General features: G+C 50.8%; 1 protein-coding gene across 3 annotated transcripts in view; it reads left to right on the top strand.

The window, feature by feature from the left end:
- Nucleotides 1-14,979, top strand: part of ACTL6B (actin like 6B) — a 110,675-nt gene that overhangs the window by 43,542 nt on the left and 52,154 nt on the right. For all 3 annotated transcript variants that reach the window (XM_063449798.1, XM_063449799.1, XM_063449800.1), the window contains 4 exons: nt 1,606-1,706; nt 5,822-5,919; nt 10,423-10,517; nt 14,281-14,387. In XM_063449798.1, coding sequence (XP_063305868.1) covers nt 1,606-1,706; nt 5,822-5,919; nt 10,423-10,517; nt 14,281-14,387 — 401 coding nt within the window. The remainder of the gene's footprint in view (nt 1-1,605; nt 1,707-5,821; nt 5,920-10,422; nt 10,518-14,280; nt 14,388-14,979) is intronic.

The following is a 14,979-nucleotide window of genomic DNA, read 5'->3' as shown; positions in this document are numbered from 1 at the left end:
CTCTGTCAGTCTCCATGCTAGATATAGTCTGTGCCAGTCCTGCCCTCTGTGAGTCTCCATGCTAGATATAGTCTGTGCCAGTCCTGCCCTCTGTCAGTCTCCATGCTAGATATAGTCTGTGCCAGTCCTGCCCTCTGTGAGTCTCCATGCTAGATATAGTCTGTGCCAGTCCTGCCCTCTGTGAGTCTCCATGCTAGATATAGTCTGTGCCAGTCCTGCCCTCTGTGAGTCTCCATGCTAGATATAGTCTGTGCCAGTCCTGCCCTCTGTGAGTCTCCATGCTAGATATAGTCTGTGCCAGTCCTGCCCTCTGTGAGTCTCCATGCTAGATGTAGTCTGTGCCAGTCCTGCCCTCTGTGAGTCTCCATGCTAGATATAGTCTGTGCCAGTCCTGCCCTCTGTCAGTCTCCATGCTAGATATAGTCTGTGCCAGTCCTGCCCTCTGTGAGTCTCCATGCTAGATATAGTCTGTGCCAGTCCTGCCCTCTGTGAGTCTCCATGCTAGATATAGTCTGTGCCAGTCCTGCCCTCTGTGAGTCTCCATGCTAGATATAGTATTTGCCAGTCCTGCCCTCTGTGAGTCTCCATGCTAGATATAGTCTGTGCCAGTCCTGCCCTCTTTGAGTCTCCATGCTAGATATAGTCTGTGCCAGTCCTGCCCTCTGTGAGTCTCCATGCTAGATATAGTCTGTGCCAGTCCTGCCCTCTGTGAGTCTCCATGCCAGATATAGTCTGTGCCAGTCCTGCCCTCCATGAGTCTCCATGCTAGATATAGTCTGTGCCAGTCCTGCCCACTGTGAGTCTCCATGCTAGGTATAGTCTGTGCCAGTCCTGCCCTCTGTGAGTCTCCATGCTTGATATAGTCTGTGCCAGTCCTGCCCTCTGTGAGTCTCCATGCTAGATATAGTCTGTGCCAGTCCTGCCCACTGTGAGTCTCCATGCTAGGTATAGTCTGTGCCAGTCCTGCCCTCTGTGAGTCTCCATGCTAGGTATAGTCTGTGCCAGTCCTGCCCTCTGTGAGTCTCCATGCTAGATATAGTATGTGCCAGTCCTGCCCTCTGTGAGTCTCCATGCTAGATATAGTCTGTGCCAGTCCTGCCCTCTGTCAGTCTCCATGCTAGATATAGTCTGTGCCAGTCCTGCCCTCTGTGAGTCTCCATGCTAGATATAGTCTGTGCCAGTCATGCCCTCTGTGAGTCTCCATGCTAGATATAGTCTGTGCCAGTCCTGCCCTCTGTGAGTCTCCATGCTAGATATAGTCTGTGCCAGTCCTGCCCTCTGTCAGTCTCCATGCTAGATATAGTCTGTGCCAGTCCTGCCCTCTGTGAGTCTCCATGCTAGATATAGTCTGCGCCAGTCCTGCCCTCTGTCAGTCTCCATGCTAGATATAGTCTGTGCCAGTCCTGCCCTCTGTGAGTCTCCATGCTAGATATAGTCTGCGCCAGTCCTGCCCTCTGTGAGTCTCCATGCTAGATATAGTCTGTGCCAGTCCTGCCCTCTGTGAGTCTCCATGCTAGATATAGTCTGTGCCAGTCCTGCCCTCTGTCAGTTACTGGATAAACAGAGTGAGCAGCTTCAGTACCACTATTTTCTGTCTTTCAACAGTTGAAGACTGGGATGCATTTCAAGCAATTCTTGATCATACGTTTAACCGACACTTGAAGTCAGACCCAGCCCTGCACCCTGTCCTAATGTCAGAAGCACCAGTGAGTATCACCCTGCAGCCCGAGGGACAGACTCATAGCGCCCCCTATCTGTGTCACTGTGTCACCCTGCGGGGGGAGGGACAGACTAATAGCGCCCCCTGTCTGTGTCACTGTGTCACCCTGCAGGGGGAGGGACAGACTCATAGCGTCCCCTGTCTGTGTCACTGTGTCACCCTGCAGGGGGAGGGACAGACTCATAGCGCCCCCTGTCTGTGTCACCCTGCAGGGGGAGGGACAGACTCATAGCGCCCCCTGTCTGTGTCACTGTGTCACCCTGCAGGGGGAGGGACAGACTCATAGCGCCCCCTAATCGAGTCACTTTGTCACCCTGCAGGGGAGGGACAGACTCATAGCGCCCCCTGTCTGTGTCACTGTGTCACCCTGCAGGGGGATGGACAGACTCATAGCACCCCCTGTCTGTGTCACTGTGTCACCCTGCAGGGGGAGGGACAGACTCATAGCGCCCCCTATCTGTGTCACTGTGTCACCCTGCAGGGGGAGGGACAGACTCATAGCGCCCCCTGTCTGTGTCACTGTGTCACCCTGCAGGGGGATGGACAGACTCATAGCACCCCCTGTCTGTGTCACTGTGTCACCCTGCAGGGGGAGGGACAGACTCATAGCGCCCCCTATCTGTGTCACTGTGTCACCCTGCAGGGGGAGGGACAGACTCATAGCGCCCCCTGTCTGTGTCACCCTGCAGGGGGAGGGACAGACTCATAGCGCCCCTTGTCTGTGTCACTGTGTCACCCTGCAGGGGGAGGGACTGACTCATAGCGCCCCCTATCTGTGTCACTGTGTCACCCTGCAGGGGGAGGGACAGACTCATAGCGCCCCCTGTCTGTGTCACTGTGTCACCCTGCAGGGGGAGGGACAGACTCCTAGCGCCCCCTGTCTGTGTCATTGTGTCACCCTGCAGGGGGAGGGACAGACTCATAGCGCCCCCTATCTGTGTCACTGTGTCACCCTGCAGGGGGAGGGACAGACTCCTAGCGCCCCCTGTCTGTGTCACTGTGTCACCCTGCAGGGGGAGGGACAGACTCCTAGCGCCCCCTGTCTGTGTCACTGTGTCACCCTGCAGGGGGATGGACAGACTCATAGCACCCCCTGTCTGTGTCATTGTGTCACCCTGCAGGGGGAGGGACAGACTCATAGCGCCCCCTGTCTGTGTCACTGTGTCACCCTGCAGGGGGAGGACAGACTCATAGCGCCCCCTGTCTGTGTCACTGTGTCACCCTGCAGGGGGAGGACAGACTCATAGCACCCCCTGTCTGTGTCACTGTGTCACCCTGCAGGGGGATGGACAGACTCATAGCACCCCCTGTCTGTGTCACTGTGTCACCCTGCAGGGGGAGGGACAGACTCCTAGCGCCCCCTGTCTGTGTCACTGTGTCACCCTGCAGGGGGAGAGACAGTCTCATAGCGCCCCCTGTCTGTGTCACTGTGTCACCCTGCAGGGGGATGGACAGACTCATAGCACCCCCTGTCTGTGTCACTGTGTCACCCTGCAGGGGGATGGACAGACTCATAGCACCCCCTGTCTGTGTCACTGTGTCACCCTGCAGGGGGAGAGACAGTCTCATAGCGCCCCCTGTCTGTGTCACTGTGTCACCCTGCAGGGGGAGGGACAGACTCCTAGCGCCCCCTGTCTGTGTCACTGTGTCACCCTGCAGGGGGAGGGACAGACTTATAGCGCCCCCTGTCTGTGTCACTGTGTCACCCTGCAGGGGGAGGGACAGACTCATAGCGCCCCCTGTCTGTGTCACTGTGTCACCCTGCTGGGGGAGGGACAGACTCCTAGCGCCCCCTGTCTGTGTCACTGTCACCCTGCAGGGGGAGGGACAGACTCCTAGCGCCCCCTGTCTGTGTCACTGTGTCACCCTGCTGGGGGAGGGACAGACTCCTAGCGCCCCCTGTCTGTGTCACTGTGTCACCCTGCTGGGGGAGGGACAGACTCATAGCGCCCCCTGTCTGTGTCAGTGTGTCACCCTGCAGGGGGAGGGACAGTCTCATAGCGCCCCCTGTCTGTGTCACTGTGTCACCCTGCAGGGGGATGGACAGACTCATAGCACCCCCTGTCTGTGTCCCTGTGTCACCCTGCAGGGGGAGGGACAGACTCATAGCGCCCCCTGTCTGTGTCACTGTCACCCTGCAGGGGGAGGGACAGACTCCTAGCGCCCCCTGTCTGTGTCACTGTGTCACCCTGCAGGGGGAGGGACTGACTCATAGCGCCCCCTATCTGTGTCACTGTGTCACCCTGCAGGGGGAGGGACAGACTCATAGCGCCCCCTGTCTGTGTCACTGTGTCACCCTGCAGGGGGAGGACAGACTCATAGCACCCCCTGTCTGTGTCACTGTGTCACCCTGCAGGGGGATGGACAGACTCATAGCACCCCCTGTCTGTGTCACTGTGTCACCCTGCAGGGGGAGAGACAGTCTCATAGCGCCCCCTGTCTGTGTCACTGTGTCACCCTGCAGGGGGAGGGACAGACTCATAGCACCCCCTGTCTGTGTCACTGTGTCACCCTGCAGGGGGATGGACAGACTCATAGCACCCCCTGTCTGTGTCACTGTGTCACCCTGCAGGGGGAGAGACAGTCTCATAGCGCCCCCTGTCTGTGTCACTGTGTCACCCTGCAGGGGGAGGGACAGACTCCTAGCGCCCCCTGTCTGTGTCACTGTGTCACCCTGCAGGGGGAGGGACAGACTTATAGCGCCCCCTGTCTGTGTCACTGTGTCACCCTGCAGGGGGAGGGACAGACTCATAGCGCCCCCTGTCTGTGTCACTGTGTCACCCTGCTGGGGGAGGGACAGACTCCTAGCGCCCCCTGTCTGTGTCACTGTCACCCTGCAGGGGGAGGGACAGACTCCTAGCGCCCCCTGTCTGTGTCACTGTGTCACCCTGCTGGGGGAGGGACAGACTCCTAGCGCCCCCTGTCTGTGTCACTGTGTCACCCTGCTGGGGGAGGGACAGACTCATAGCGCCCCCTGTCTGTGTCAGTGTGTCACCCTGCAGGGGGAGGGACAGTCTCATAGCGCCCCCTGTCTGTGTCACTGTGTCACCCTGCAGGGGGATGGACAGACTCATAGCACCCCCTGTCTGTGTCCCTGTGTCACCCTGCAGGGGGAGGGACAGACTCATAGCGCCCCCTGTCTGTGTCACTGTCACCCTGCAGGGGGAGGGACAGACTCCTAGCGCCCCCTGTCTGTGTCACTGTGTCACCCTGCAGGGGGAGGGACTGACTCATAGCGCCCCCTATCTGTGTCACTGTGTCACCCTGCAGGGGGAGGGACAGACTCCTAGCGCCCCCTGTCTGTGTCACTGTGTCACCCTGCAGGGGGAGGACAGACTCATAGCACCCCCTGTCTGTGTCACTGTGTCACCCTGCAGGGGGATGGACAGACTCATAGCACCCCCTGTCTGTGTCACTGTGTCACCCTGCAGGGGGAGGGACAGACTCCTAGCGCCCCCTGTCTGTGTCACTGTGTCACCCTGCAGGGGGAGAGACAGTCTCATAGCGCCCCCTGTCTGTGTCACTGTGTCACCCTGCAGGGGGATGGACAGACTCATAGCACCCCCTGTCTGTGTCACTGTGTCACCCTGCAGGGGGATGGACAGACTCATAGCACCCCCTGTCTGTGTCACTGTGTCACCCTGCAGGGGGAGAGACAGTCTCATAGCGCCCCCTGTCTGTGTCACTGTGTCACCCTGCAGGGGGAGGGACAGACTCCTAGCGCCCCCTGTCTGTGTCACTGTGTCACCCTGCAGGGGGAGGGACAGACTTATAGCGCCCCCTGTCTGTGTCACTGTGTCACCCTGCAGGGGGAGGGACAGACTCATAGCGCCCCCTGTCTGTGTCACTGTGTCACCCTGCTGGGGGAGGGACAGACTCCTAGCGCCCCCTGTCTGTGTCACTGTGTCACCCTGCAGGGGGAGGGACAGACTCCTAGCGCCCCCTGTCTGTGTCACTGTGTCACCCTGCAGGGGGAGGGACTGACTCATAGCACCCCCTGTCTGTGTCACTGTGTCACCCTGCAGGGGGAGGGACAGACTCATAGCGCCCCCTGTCTGTGTCACTGTGTGGAAATTCACTTGTTTTAATTTTCTTTTTTAGTGGAACACCAGAACGAAGCGTGAGAAGCTGACAGAGTTAATGTTTGAACATTATAATATCCCTGCATTTTTCCTCTGTAAGACAGCCGTGCTCACAGCGTATCCTTTCAAACGTACTTGTTAATCTATTTTATCAATAGATATATGGACGACACCAGAAACCTACACAATAGATTAATGTAGCCTCATTATGATGGATTCTGAATAAGAAGGGGTTAATGTTGGGGTAAATTTACTTCCATTCTGCTAAATCGATGAGTTATGTTTGCGTCTACTTGGCAGGTGAGTGGTTAAAGGGGCACTATAGGCACTGTAACTGCTTCATCTAATTCAAGTGATTATAGCGTCGCTGGACGTCCTCACGCTATGTGAGGACCTCCAGCGTCGCTGAAATCCCCATAGGAAAGCATTGAAAGCATTTTTTCCCCGCCGGCGGTCGCGCATGCGCATCAGGTCTCCCTCGCCGGATGACGTTGGCGGGGGAGAAGCGTGGGCGGACCCTGAACCAGCGACGAGGGGCGCTGGATACAGGTATGTCATTTAATGGGTTTTAACCCCTTCAGAAACATGGGATGGGAGGTGGGAGGGAGAGGGGACCTGCAGTGCCAGGAAAACGGTTTGTTTTCCTGGCCCTGGAGAGTCCCTTTAATGTTTTAAAACTAAATGAGAGTCCCCAGCAGTCCATCCCCTCTGTACTGCTTGGAGTAATGAGGAAGTATTAGTCTGAGCAGCAATGGCGGGTCGTGATTGGCTGAGAGTGTCATCTGACTGCTTTCAGCCTATCACAGCGCCCATTGCTTGTATACATTGTTATGGCTACAGGGAAGTGTGTAATCTGTGCCTTAGCCACACCTCCAGTGGGGGCAGACTGTGGGTGGTAAGGGACATTCATTCAGGGCCAGTAACGTCAGTGTTTGCAAAGTAAGGGGTAATAATGTCAGAAACATCAGGGAGAAGTAATAATGTCAGGGGCAGAAACATCAGGTAGGGGTATTAATGTCAGGGGCAGAAACATCAGGGAGGGGTATTAATGTCAGGGGCAGAAACATCAGGGAGAAGTAATAATGTCTGGGGCAGAAACATCAGGGAGAAGTAATAATGTCTGGGGCAGAAACATCAGGGAGGGGTATTAATGTCAGGGGCAGAAACATCAGGGAGGGGTAATAATGTCAGGGGTAGAAACATCAGGGAGGGGTAATAATGTCAGGGGCAGAAACATCAGGGAGGGGTAATAATGTCAGGGGCAGAAACATCAGGGAGGGGTATTAATGTAAGGGGCAGAAACATCAAGGAGGGGTAATAATGTCAGGGGCAGAAACATCAGGGAGGGGTAATAATGTCAGGGGCAGAAACATCAGGGAGGGGTAATAATGTCAGGGGCAGAAACATCAGGGAGGGGTAATAATGTCAGGGGCAGAAACATCAGGGAGGGGTATTAATGTCAGGGGCAGAAACATCAGGTAGGGGTATTAATGTCAGGGGCAGAAACATCAGGGAGGGGTAATAATGTCAGGGGCAGAAACATCAGGGAGGGGTATTAATGTCAGGGGCAGAAACATCAGGTAGGGGTATTAATGTCAGGGGCAGAAACATCAGGGAGGGGTATTAATGTCAGGGGCAGAAACATCAGGGAGGGGTATTAATGTCAGGGGCAGAAACATCAGGTAGGGGTATTAATGTCAGGGGCAGAAACATCAGGGAGGGGTAATAATGTCAGGGGCAGAAACATCAGGGAGGGGTATTAATGTCAGGGGCAGAAACATCAGGGAGGGGTATTAAGGAGGGGTATTAATGTCAGGGGCAGAAACATCAGGGAGGGGTATTAATGTCAGGGGCAGAAACATCAGGTAGGGGTATTAATGTCAGGGGCAGAAACATCAGGGAGGGGTAATAATGTCAGGGGCAGAAACATCAGGGAGGGGTATTAATGTCAGGGGCAGAAACATCAGGTAGGGGTATTAATGTCAGGGGCAGAAACATCAGGTAGGGGTATTAATGTCAGGGGCAGAAACATCAGGGAGGGGTAATAATGTCAGGGGCAGAAACATCAGGGAGGGGTATTAATGTCAGGGGCAGAAACATCAGGGAGGGGTAATAATGTCAAGGGCAGAAACATCAGGTAAGGGTATTAATGTCAGGGGCAGAAACATCAGGGAGGGGTATTAATGTCAGGGGCAGAAACATCGGGTAGGGGTAATAATGTCAGGGGCAGAAACATCAGGGAGGGGTAATAATGTCAGGGGCAGAAACATCAGGGAGGGGTATTAATGTCAGGGGCAGAAACATCAGGGAGGGGTAATAATGTCAGGGGCAGAAACATCAGGGAGGGGTAATAATGTCAGGGGCAGAAACATCAGGGAGGGGTAATAATGTCAAGGGCAGAAACATCAGGTAGGGGTATTAATGTCAGGGGCAGAAACATCAGGGAGGGGTATTAATGTCAGGGGCAGAAACATCAGGTAGGGGTAATAATGTCAGGGGCAGAAACATCAGGGAGGGGTAATAATGTCAGGGGCAGAAACATCAGGGAGGGGTATTAATGTCAGGGGCAGAAACATCAGGGAGGGGTATTAATGTCAGGAGCAGAAACATCAGGGAGGGGTGATAATGTCAGGGGCAGAAACATCAGGGAGGGGTATTAATGTCAGGGGCAGAAACATCAGGGAGGGGTATTAATGTCAGGGGCAGAAACATCAGGGAGGGGTATTAATGTCAGGGGCAGAAACATCAGGGAGGGGTATTAATGTCAGGGGCAGAAACATCAGGGAGGGGTATTAATGTCAGGGGCAGAAACATCAGGGAGGGGTATTAATGTCAGGGGCAGAAACATCAGGGAGGGGTATTAATGTCAGGGGCAGAAACATCAGGGAGGGGTATTAATGTCAGGGGCAGAAACATCAGGGAGGGGTAATAATGTCTGGGGCAGAAACATCAGGGAGGGGTAATAATGTCAGGGGCAGAAACATCAGGGAGGGGTATTAATGTCAGGGGCAGAAACATCAGGGAGGGGTATTAATGTCAGGGGCAGAAACATCAGGGAGGGGTATTAATGTCAGGGGCAGAAACATCAGGGAGGGGTATTAATGTCAGGGGCAGAAACATCAGGGAGGGGTATTAATGTCAGGGGCAGAAACATCAGGTAGGGGTATTAATGTCAGGGGCAGAAACATCAGGGAGGGGTAATAATGTCTGGGGCAGAAACATCAGGGAGGGGTAATAATGTCAGGGGCAGAAACATCAGGGAGGGGTATTAATGTCAGGGGCAGAAACATCAGGTAGGGGTATTAATGTCAGGGGCAGAAACATCAGGGAGGGGTATTAATGTCAGGGGCAGAAACATCAGGGGTATTTGTGACGGGTCCCCTGTGCCCCGATTGAGCACACCCGTCCGAACAGCTTCTTCCCACCACCAAACCACAGATGTCAGCCCGTTCACGAAGATCCCGTCAGCTAACACCCCTCCCCCAAGAACAGCAGACACACACAGCTTGAGGGTAGAACAGGAGCTAACTTTTATTAGACACACCCAGGTATTTGTACACAAGTAAACTCATTAGTAAACACAGAAGGGTTTGGGAGGGCAGCCAATCATACTGGGCCTAGACAAACAGCCAATCACACGAAGCCCGTTAAAACCCAATAAGACACACCATCCCAGAACACCTACTTTGCATACACAGTAAAACATTATACCTTAGGTAAAGCGATTAACATACAGTCAACAATAGGTGACTCAGCTCCCTTAGTCACAAAAGGGGAAAGTCCCAGCCCCCACCCACATGGCCACACAGTCTCTCTATGTGACAATCTCTGTGTGACACCCCAGTGTCTATGTGACAGTCTCTGTATCTAAAATAGAAGAGATGTCCAGGCACTCTCAGGATACAAAAAGGCAAATTTATTGAACCCACTGCAACGTTTCGACCTACACGGTCTTTTTCAAGCTTGGGGCAGAAATATCAGGGAGGGGTAATAATGTCAGGGGCTTGACAAAGACCGTGTAGGTCGAAACGTTGCAGTGGGTTCAATAAATTTGCCTTTTTGTATCCTGAGAGTGCCTGGACTTTTCTTCTATTTTTCCTCAACAAATATTTGGTTCCTGGTACTAGGACTGGTCTGGTGCACCTAGATACATTTCAAATGGGTCTGAGTGCAGTTTCACATTTCTGCTATATTATAGTATCTGTGTCTATGTGACAGTCTTTATATCTATGTGACAACCTGTATAACATCTCTAATCTATGTAACAATCTCTGTATCTATGTGACAATCTCTCCACGTGGCACCCCCAGTCCCGGTATTTGCCCTTTCCCCTATGCCCGGTGTCAAAGTGACTGTGTACCAGCGTTTCGTCACAGTATTAATGTCACAGGCAAAAACATCTGGGTTAGTAATGTGAAAGCCTGTAACATCAGGGGTATTAACGTCAGGGGCAGAAACATCAGGGTAGAAATGTCAGGTGCAGAAACATCAGGGGAACTTATATCAGGGGTAGTAATGTCAGGATTAGTAATTTCAGAAGTTGTAATGTAAGTGGTAATGTTAGCGCAGCATTGTGGGATAGCAATGAACAGGCACTTCCTTAACCTGTGCTCTTTACAGTTTTGCTAATGGGCGATCCACAGGCCTGGTATTAGACAGTGGGGCGACACACACTACTGCCCTCCCTGTGCACGACGGCTATGTCCTTCAGCAAGGTGAGTGACCTCTCCTAATACATATTGCTCTTTCTACCTCTGATTACACAAACACTACACAGCCTCGTAATACAGAGAGCTCTGACCTCCTAATACAGAGAACTCTGACCGCCTCACAGTACAAGGAGCTAAAACTTCCTCCTAATATACAGCCAGCACACTGCTTACTAATACATTGCTCTTTCTACCTCTTATTACAGACACTACACTGTCCTAATATAGAGAGCTCTGACTGTCTCACAGTACAAGGCGCTAGAACATCCTCCTAATAAAGAGAGCTCTGACCTCGCAATACAGAGAGCTCTGACCTCCCAATACAGAGAGCTCTGACTTCCTCACAGTACAAGGCGCTAGAACTTCCTCCTAATATACAGCCAGCACACTGCCTACTAATACATATACAGTTGCAAGAAAAAATATGTGAACCCTTTGGAATGATATGGATTTCTGCACAAATTGGTCATAAAATGTGATCTGATCATCATCTAAGTCACAACAATAGACAATCACAGTCTGCTTAAACTAATAACACACAAATAATGAAATGTTGACATGTTTTTATTGAACACACCATGTAAACATTCACAGTGCAGGTGTAAAAAGTATGTCAACCCCTAGACTAATGATATCTCCAAGAGCTAATTGGAGTGAGATGTCAGCCAACTGGAGTCCAATCAATGAGATGAGATTGGAGGTGTTGGTTACAGCTGCCCTGCCCTATAAAAAACACACCAGTTCTGGGTTTGCTTTTCACAAGAAGCATTGCCTGATGTGAATGATGCCTCGCACAAAAGAGCTCTCAGAAGACCTACGATTAAGAATTGTTGACTTGCATAAAGCTGGAAAGGGTTATAAAAGTATCTCCAAAAGCCTTGCTGTTCATCAGTTCACGGTAAGACAAATTGTCTATAAATGGAGAAAGTTCAGCACTGCTGCTACTCTCCCTGGGAGTGGCCGTCCTGTAAAGATGACGTGAAGAAGAATCCTAGAGTGTCAGCTAAAGACTTACAAAAGTCACTGGCAAATGCTAACATCCCTGTTAGCGAATCTACAATACGTAAAACACTAAACAAGAATGGATTTCATGGGAGGATACCACAGAGGAAGCCACTGCTGTCCAAACAAAACATTGCTGCACGTTTACAGTTTGCACAAGAGCACCTGGATGTTCCACAGCAGTACTGGCAAAATATTCTGTGGACAGATGAAACCAAAGTTGAGTTGTTTGGAAGAAACACACAACACTATGTGTGGTGAAAAAGAGGCACAGCACACCAACATCAAAACCTCATCCCAACTGTGAAGTATGGTGGTGGGGGCATCATGGTTTGGGGCTGCTTTGCTGCGTCAGGGCCTGGACGGATTGCTATCATCGAAGGAAAAATGAATTCCAAAGGTTATCAAGACATTTTGCAGGAGAACTTAAGGCCATCTGTCTACCAGCTGAAGCTCAACAGAAGATGGGTGTTGCAACAGGACAATGACCCAAAGCATAGAAGTAAATCAACAACAGAATGGCTTAAACAGAAGAAAATACGCCTTCTGAAGTGGCCCAGTCAGAGTCCTGACCTCAACCCGATTGAGATGCTGTGGCCTGACCTCAAGAAAGCGATTCACACCAGACATCCCAAGAATATTGCTGAACTGAAACAGTTCTGTAAAGAGGAATGGTCAATAATTACTCCTGACCGTTGTGCACTTTTGATCTGCAACTACAGGAAACGTTTGGTTGAAGTTATTGCTGCCAAAGGAGGTTCAACCAGTTATTAAATCCAAGGGTTCACATACTTTTTCCACCTGCACTGTGAATGTTTACATGGTGTGTTCAATAAAAACATGGCAACATTTCATTCTTTGTGTGTTATTAGTTTAAGCAGACTGTGATTGTCTATTGTTGTGACTTAGATGATGATCAGATCACATTTTATGACCAATTTGTGCAGAAATCCATATCATTCCAAAGGGTTCACATACTTTTTCTTGCAACTGTAGCTCTTTCAACTGCTTATTACACAGACACTACAGGGAGTGCAGAATTATTAGGCAAATTAGTATTTTGACCACATCATCCTCTTTATGCATGTTGTCTTACTCCAAGCTGTATAGGCTCAAAAGCCTACTACCAATTAAGCATATTAGGTGATGTGCATCTCTGTAATGAGAAGGGGTGTGGTCTAATGACATCAACACCCTATATCAGGTGTGCATAATTATTAGGCAACTTCCTTTCCTTTGGCAAAATGGGTCAAAAGAAGGACTTGACAGGCTCAGAAAAGTCAAAAATAGTGAGATATCTTGCAGAGGGATGCAGCACTCTTAAAATTGCAAAGCTTCTGAAGCGTGATCATCGAACAATCAAGCGTTTCATTCAAAATAGTCAACAGGGTCGCAAGAAGCGTGTGGAGAAACCAAGGCGCAAAATAACTGCCCATGAACTGAGAAAAGTCAAGCGTGCAGCTGCCAAGATGCCACTTGCCACCAGTTTGGCCATATTTCAGAGCTGCAACATCACTGGAGTGCCCAAGAGCACAAGGTGTGCAATACTCAGAGACATGGCCAAGGTAAGAAAGGCTGAAAGACGACCACCACTGAACAAGACACACAAGCTGAAACGTCAAGACTGGGCCAAGAAATATCTCAAGACTGATTTTTCTAAGGTTTTATGGACTGATGAAATGAGAGTGAGTCTTGATGGGCCAGATGGATGGGCCTGTGGCTGGATTGGTAAAGGGCAGAGAGCTCCAGCTCGACTCAGACGCCAGCAAGGTGGAGGTGGAGTACTGGTTTGGGCTGGTATCATCAAAGATGAGCTTGTGGGGCCTTTTCGGGTTGAGGATGGAGTCAAGCTCAACTCCCAGTCCTACTGCCAGTTTCTGGAAGACACCTTCTTCAAGCAGTGGTACAGGAAGAAGTCTTCATCCTTCAAGAAAAACATGATTTTCATGCAGGACAATGCTCCATCACACGCGTCCAAGTACTCCACAGCGTGGCTGGCAAGAAAGGGTATAAAAGAAGAAAATCTAATAACATGGCCTCCTTGTTCACCTGATCTGAACCCCATTGAGAACCTGTGGTCCATCATCAAATGTGAGATTTACAAGGAGGGAAAACAGTACACCTCTCTGAACAGTGTCTGGGAGGCTATGGTTGCTTCTGCACGCAATGTTGATGGTGAACAGATCAAAACACTGACAGAATCCATGGATGGCAGGCTTTTGAGTGTCCTTGCAAAGAAAGGTGGCTATATTGGTCACTGATTTGTTTTTGTTATGTTTTCGAATGTCAGAAATGTATATTTGTGAATGTTGAGATGTTATATTGGTTTCACTGGTAAAAATAAATAATTGAAATGGGTATATATTTGTTTTTTGTTAAGTTGCCTAATAATTATGCACAGTAATAGTCACCTGCACACACAGATATCCCCCTAAAATAACTAAAACTAAAAACAAACTAAAAACTACTTCCAAAAATATTCAGCTTTGATATTAATGAGTTTTTTGGGTTCATTGAGAACATGGTTGTTGTTCAATAATAAAATGAATCCTCAAAAATACAACTTGCCTAATAATTCTGCACTCCCTGTACACTGCCTCCTAATACAGAGAGCTCTGATCACCTCACAGTACAATGAGCTAGAACTTCCTCCTAATACAGAGCCAGCACACTGCTTACTAATACATATTGCTCTTTCTACCTCCTATTACAGACACTACACGGAGAGCAGTCCCATGGTCCTAATAGAGGTATTTCTATGTTTCAGGGATAGTTAAGTCCCCTCTGGCCGGGGATTTTATCACCATGCAGTGCCGGGAGTTATTCCAGGAGATGGGAGTGGATATAATTCCCCCGTACATGATTGCATCAAAGGTAACCGGGGAGTGGAGGGACAGATCTCGGGATGATCTAGGCATAACCTGGTCGGGGGGGGGGAAAGATATCAGCAAGGATCCTGCAATTGTCATGAGATACGATAGGCCAGCGAAGGCAGGTTATCAGATTGACCTCCCTTCAGGTTTTACATAGAAATGGTGAAGGGGGCTCAATTTTAAGTCGTGGGCGCTAGGTTACCTAAAAGACGCCTTATGGTTTGTCCTGCTCTGGTATGGGCTGGTCTCAGTGCAGGTCTTCCAACAGTTCCAATTTTGTACAGTCCTTCCAATGTTGGGAGGTTTGTCAGTGGTCTCTGGGTGCTAGACCTTACAGGAAAGGGGTGGGCAGGTCTTGGAGTGTTCTAGAGATTACAGGGGGAGGGTGGGCAGGTATTTTGGTATTCTAAGGATAAAAGGGGGTTGCGGGTCTCGGGTTGTTACAGGGAGGGAGTGGGCAGGTCTCTGGGTCCGCAGGGCTCCGGTGTAAAAATTGCCCCCACACATTTCCCCCCGCCCCTCCATTTGTATAATACAGATACATACACGGACACACATGCTAGTACACAGACACACAGAATGACACTTCTACA

The sequence above is a fragment of the Pelobates fuscus genome, chromosome 3, assembly GCF_036172605.1.
Source record: "Pelobates fuscus isolate aPelFus1 chromosome 3, aPelFus1.pri, whole genome shotgun sequence".
Classification (NCBI taxonomy): domain Eukaryota; kingdom Metazoa; phylum Chordata; class Amphibia; order Anura; family Pelobatidae; genus Pelobates; species Pelobates fuscus.
Note: the sequence above shows the minus strand (reverse complement) of the source record. Positions and strands in the feature narration are given on the sequence as shown.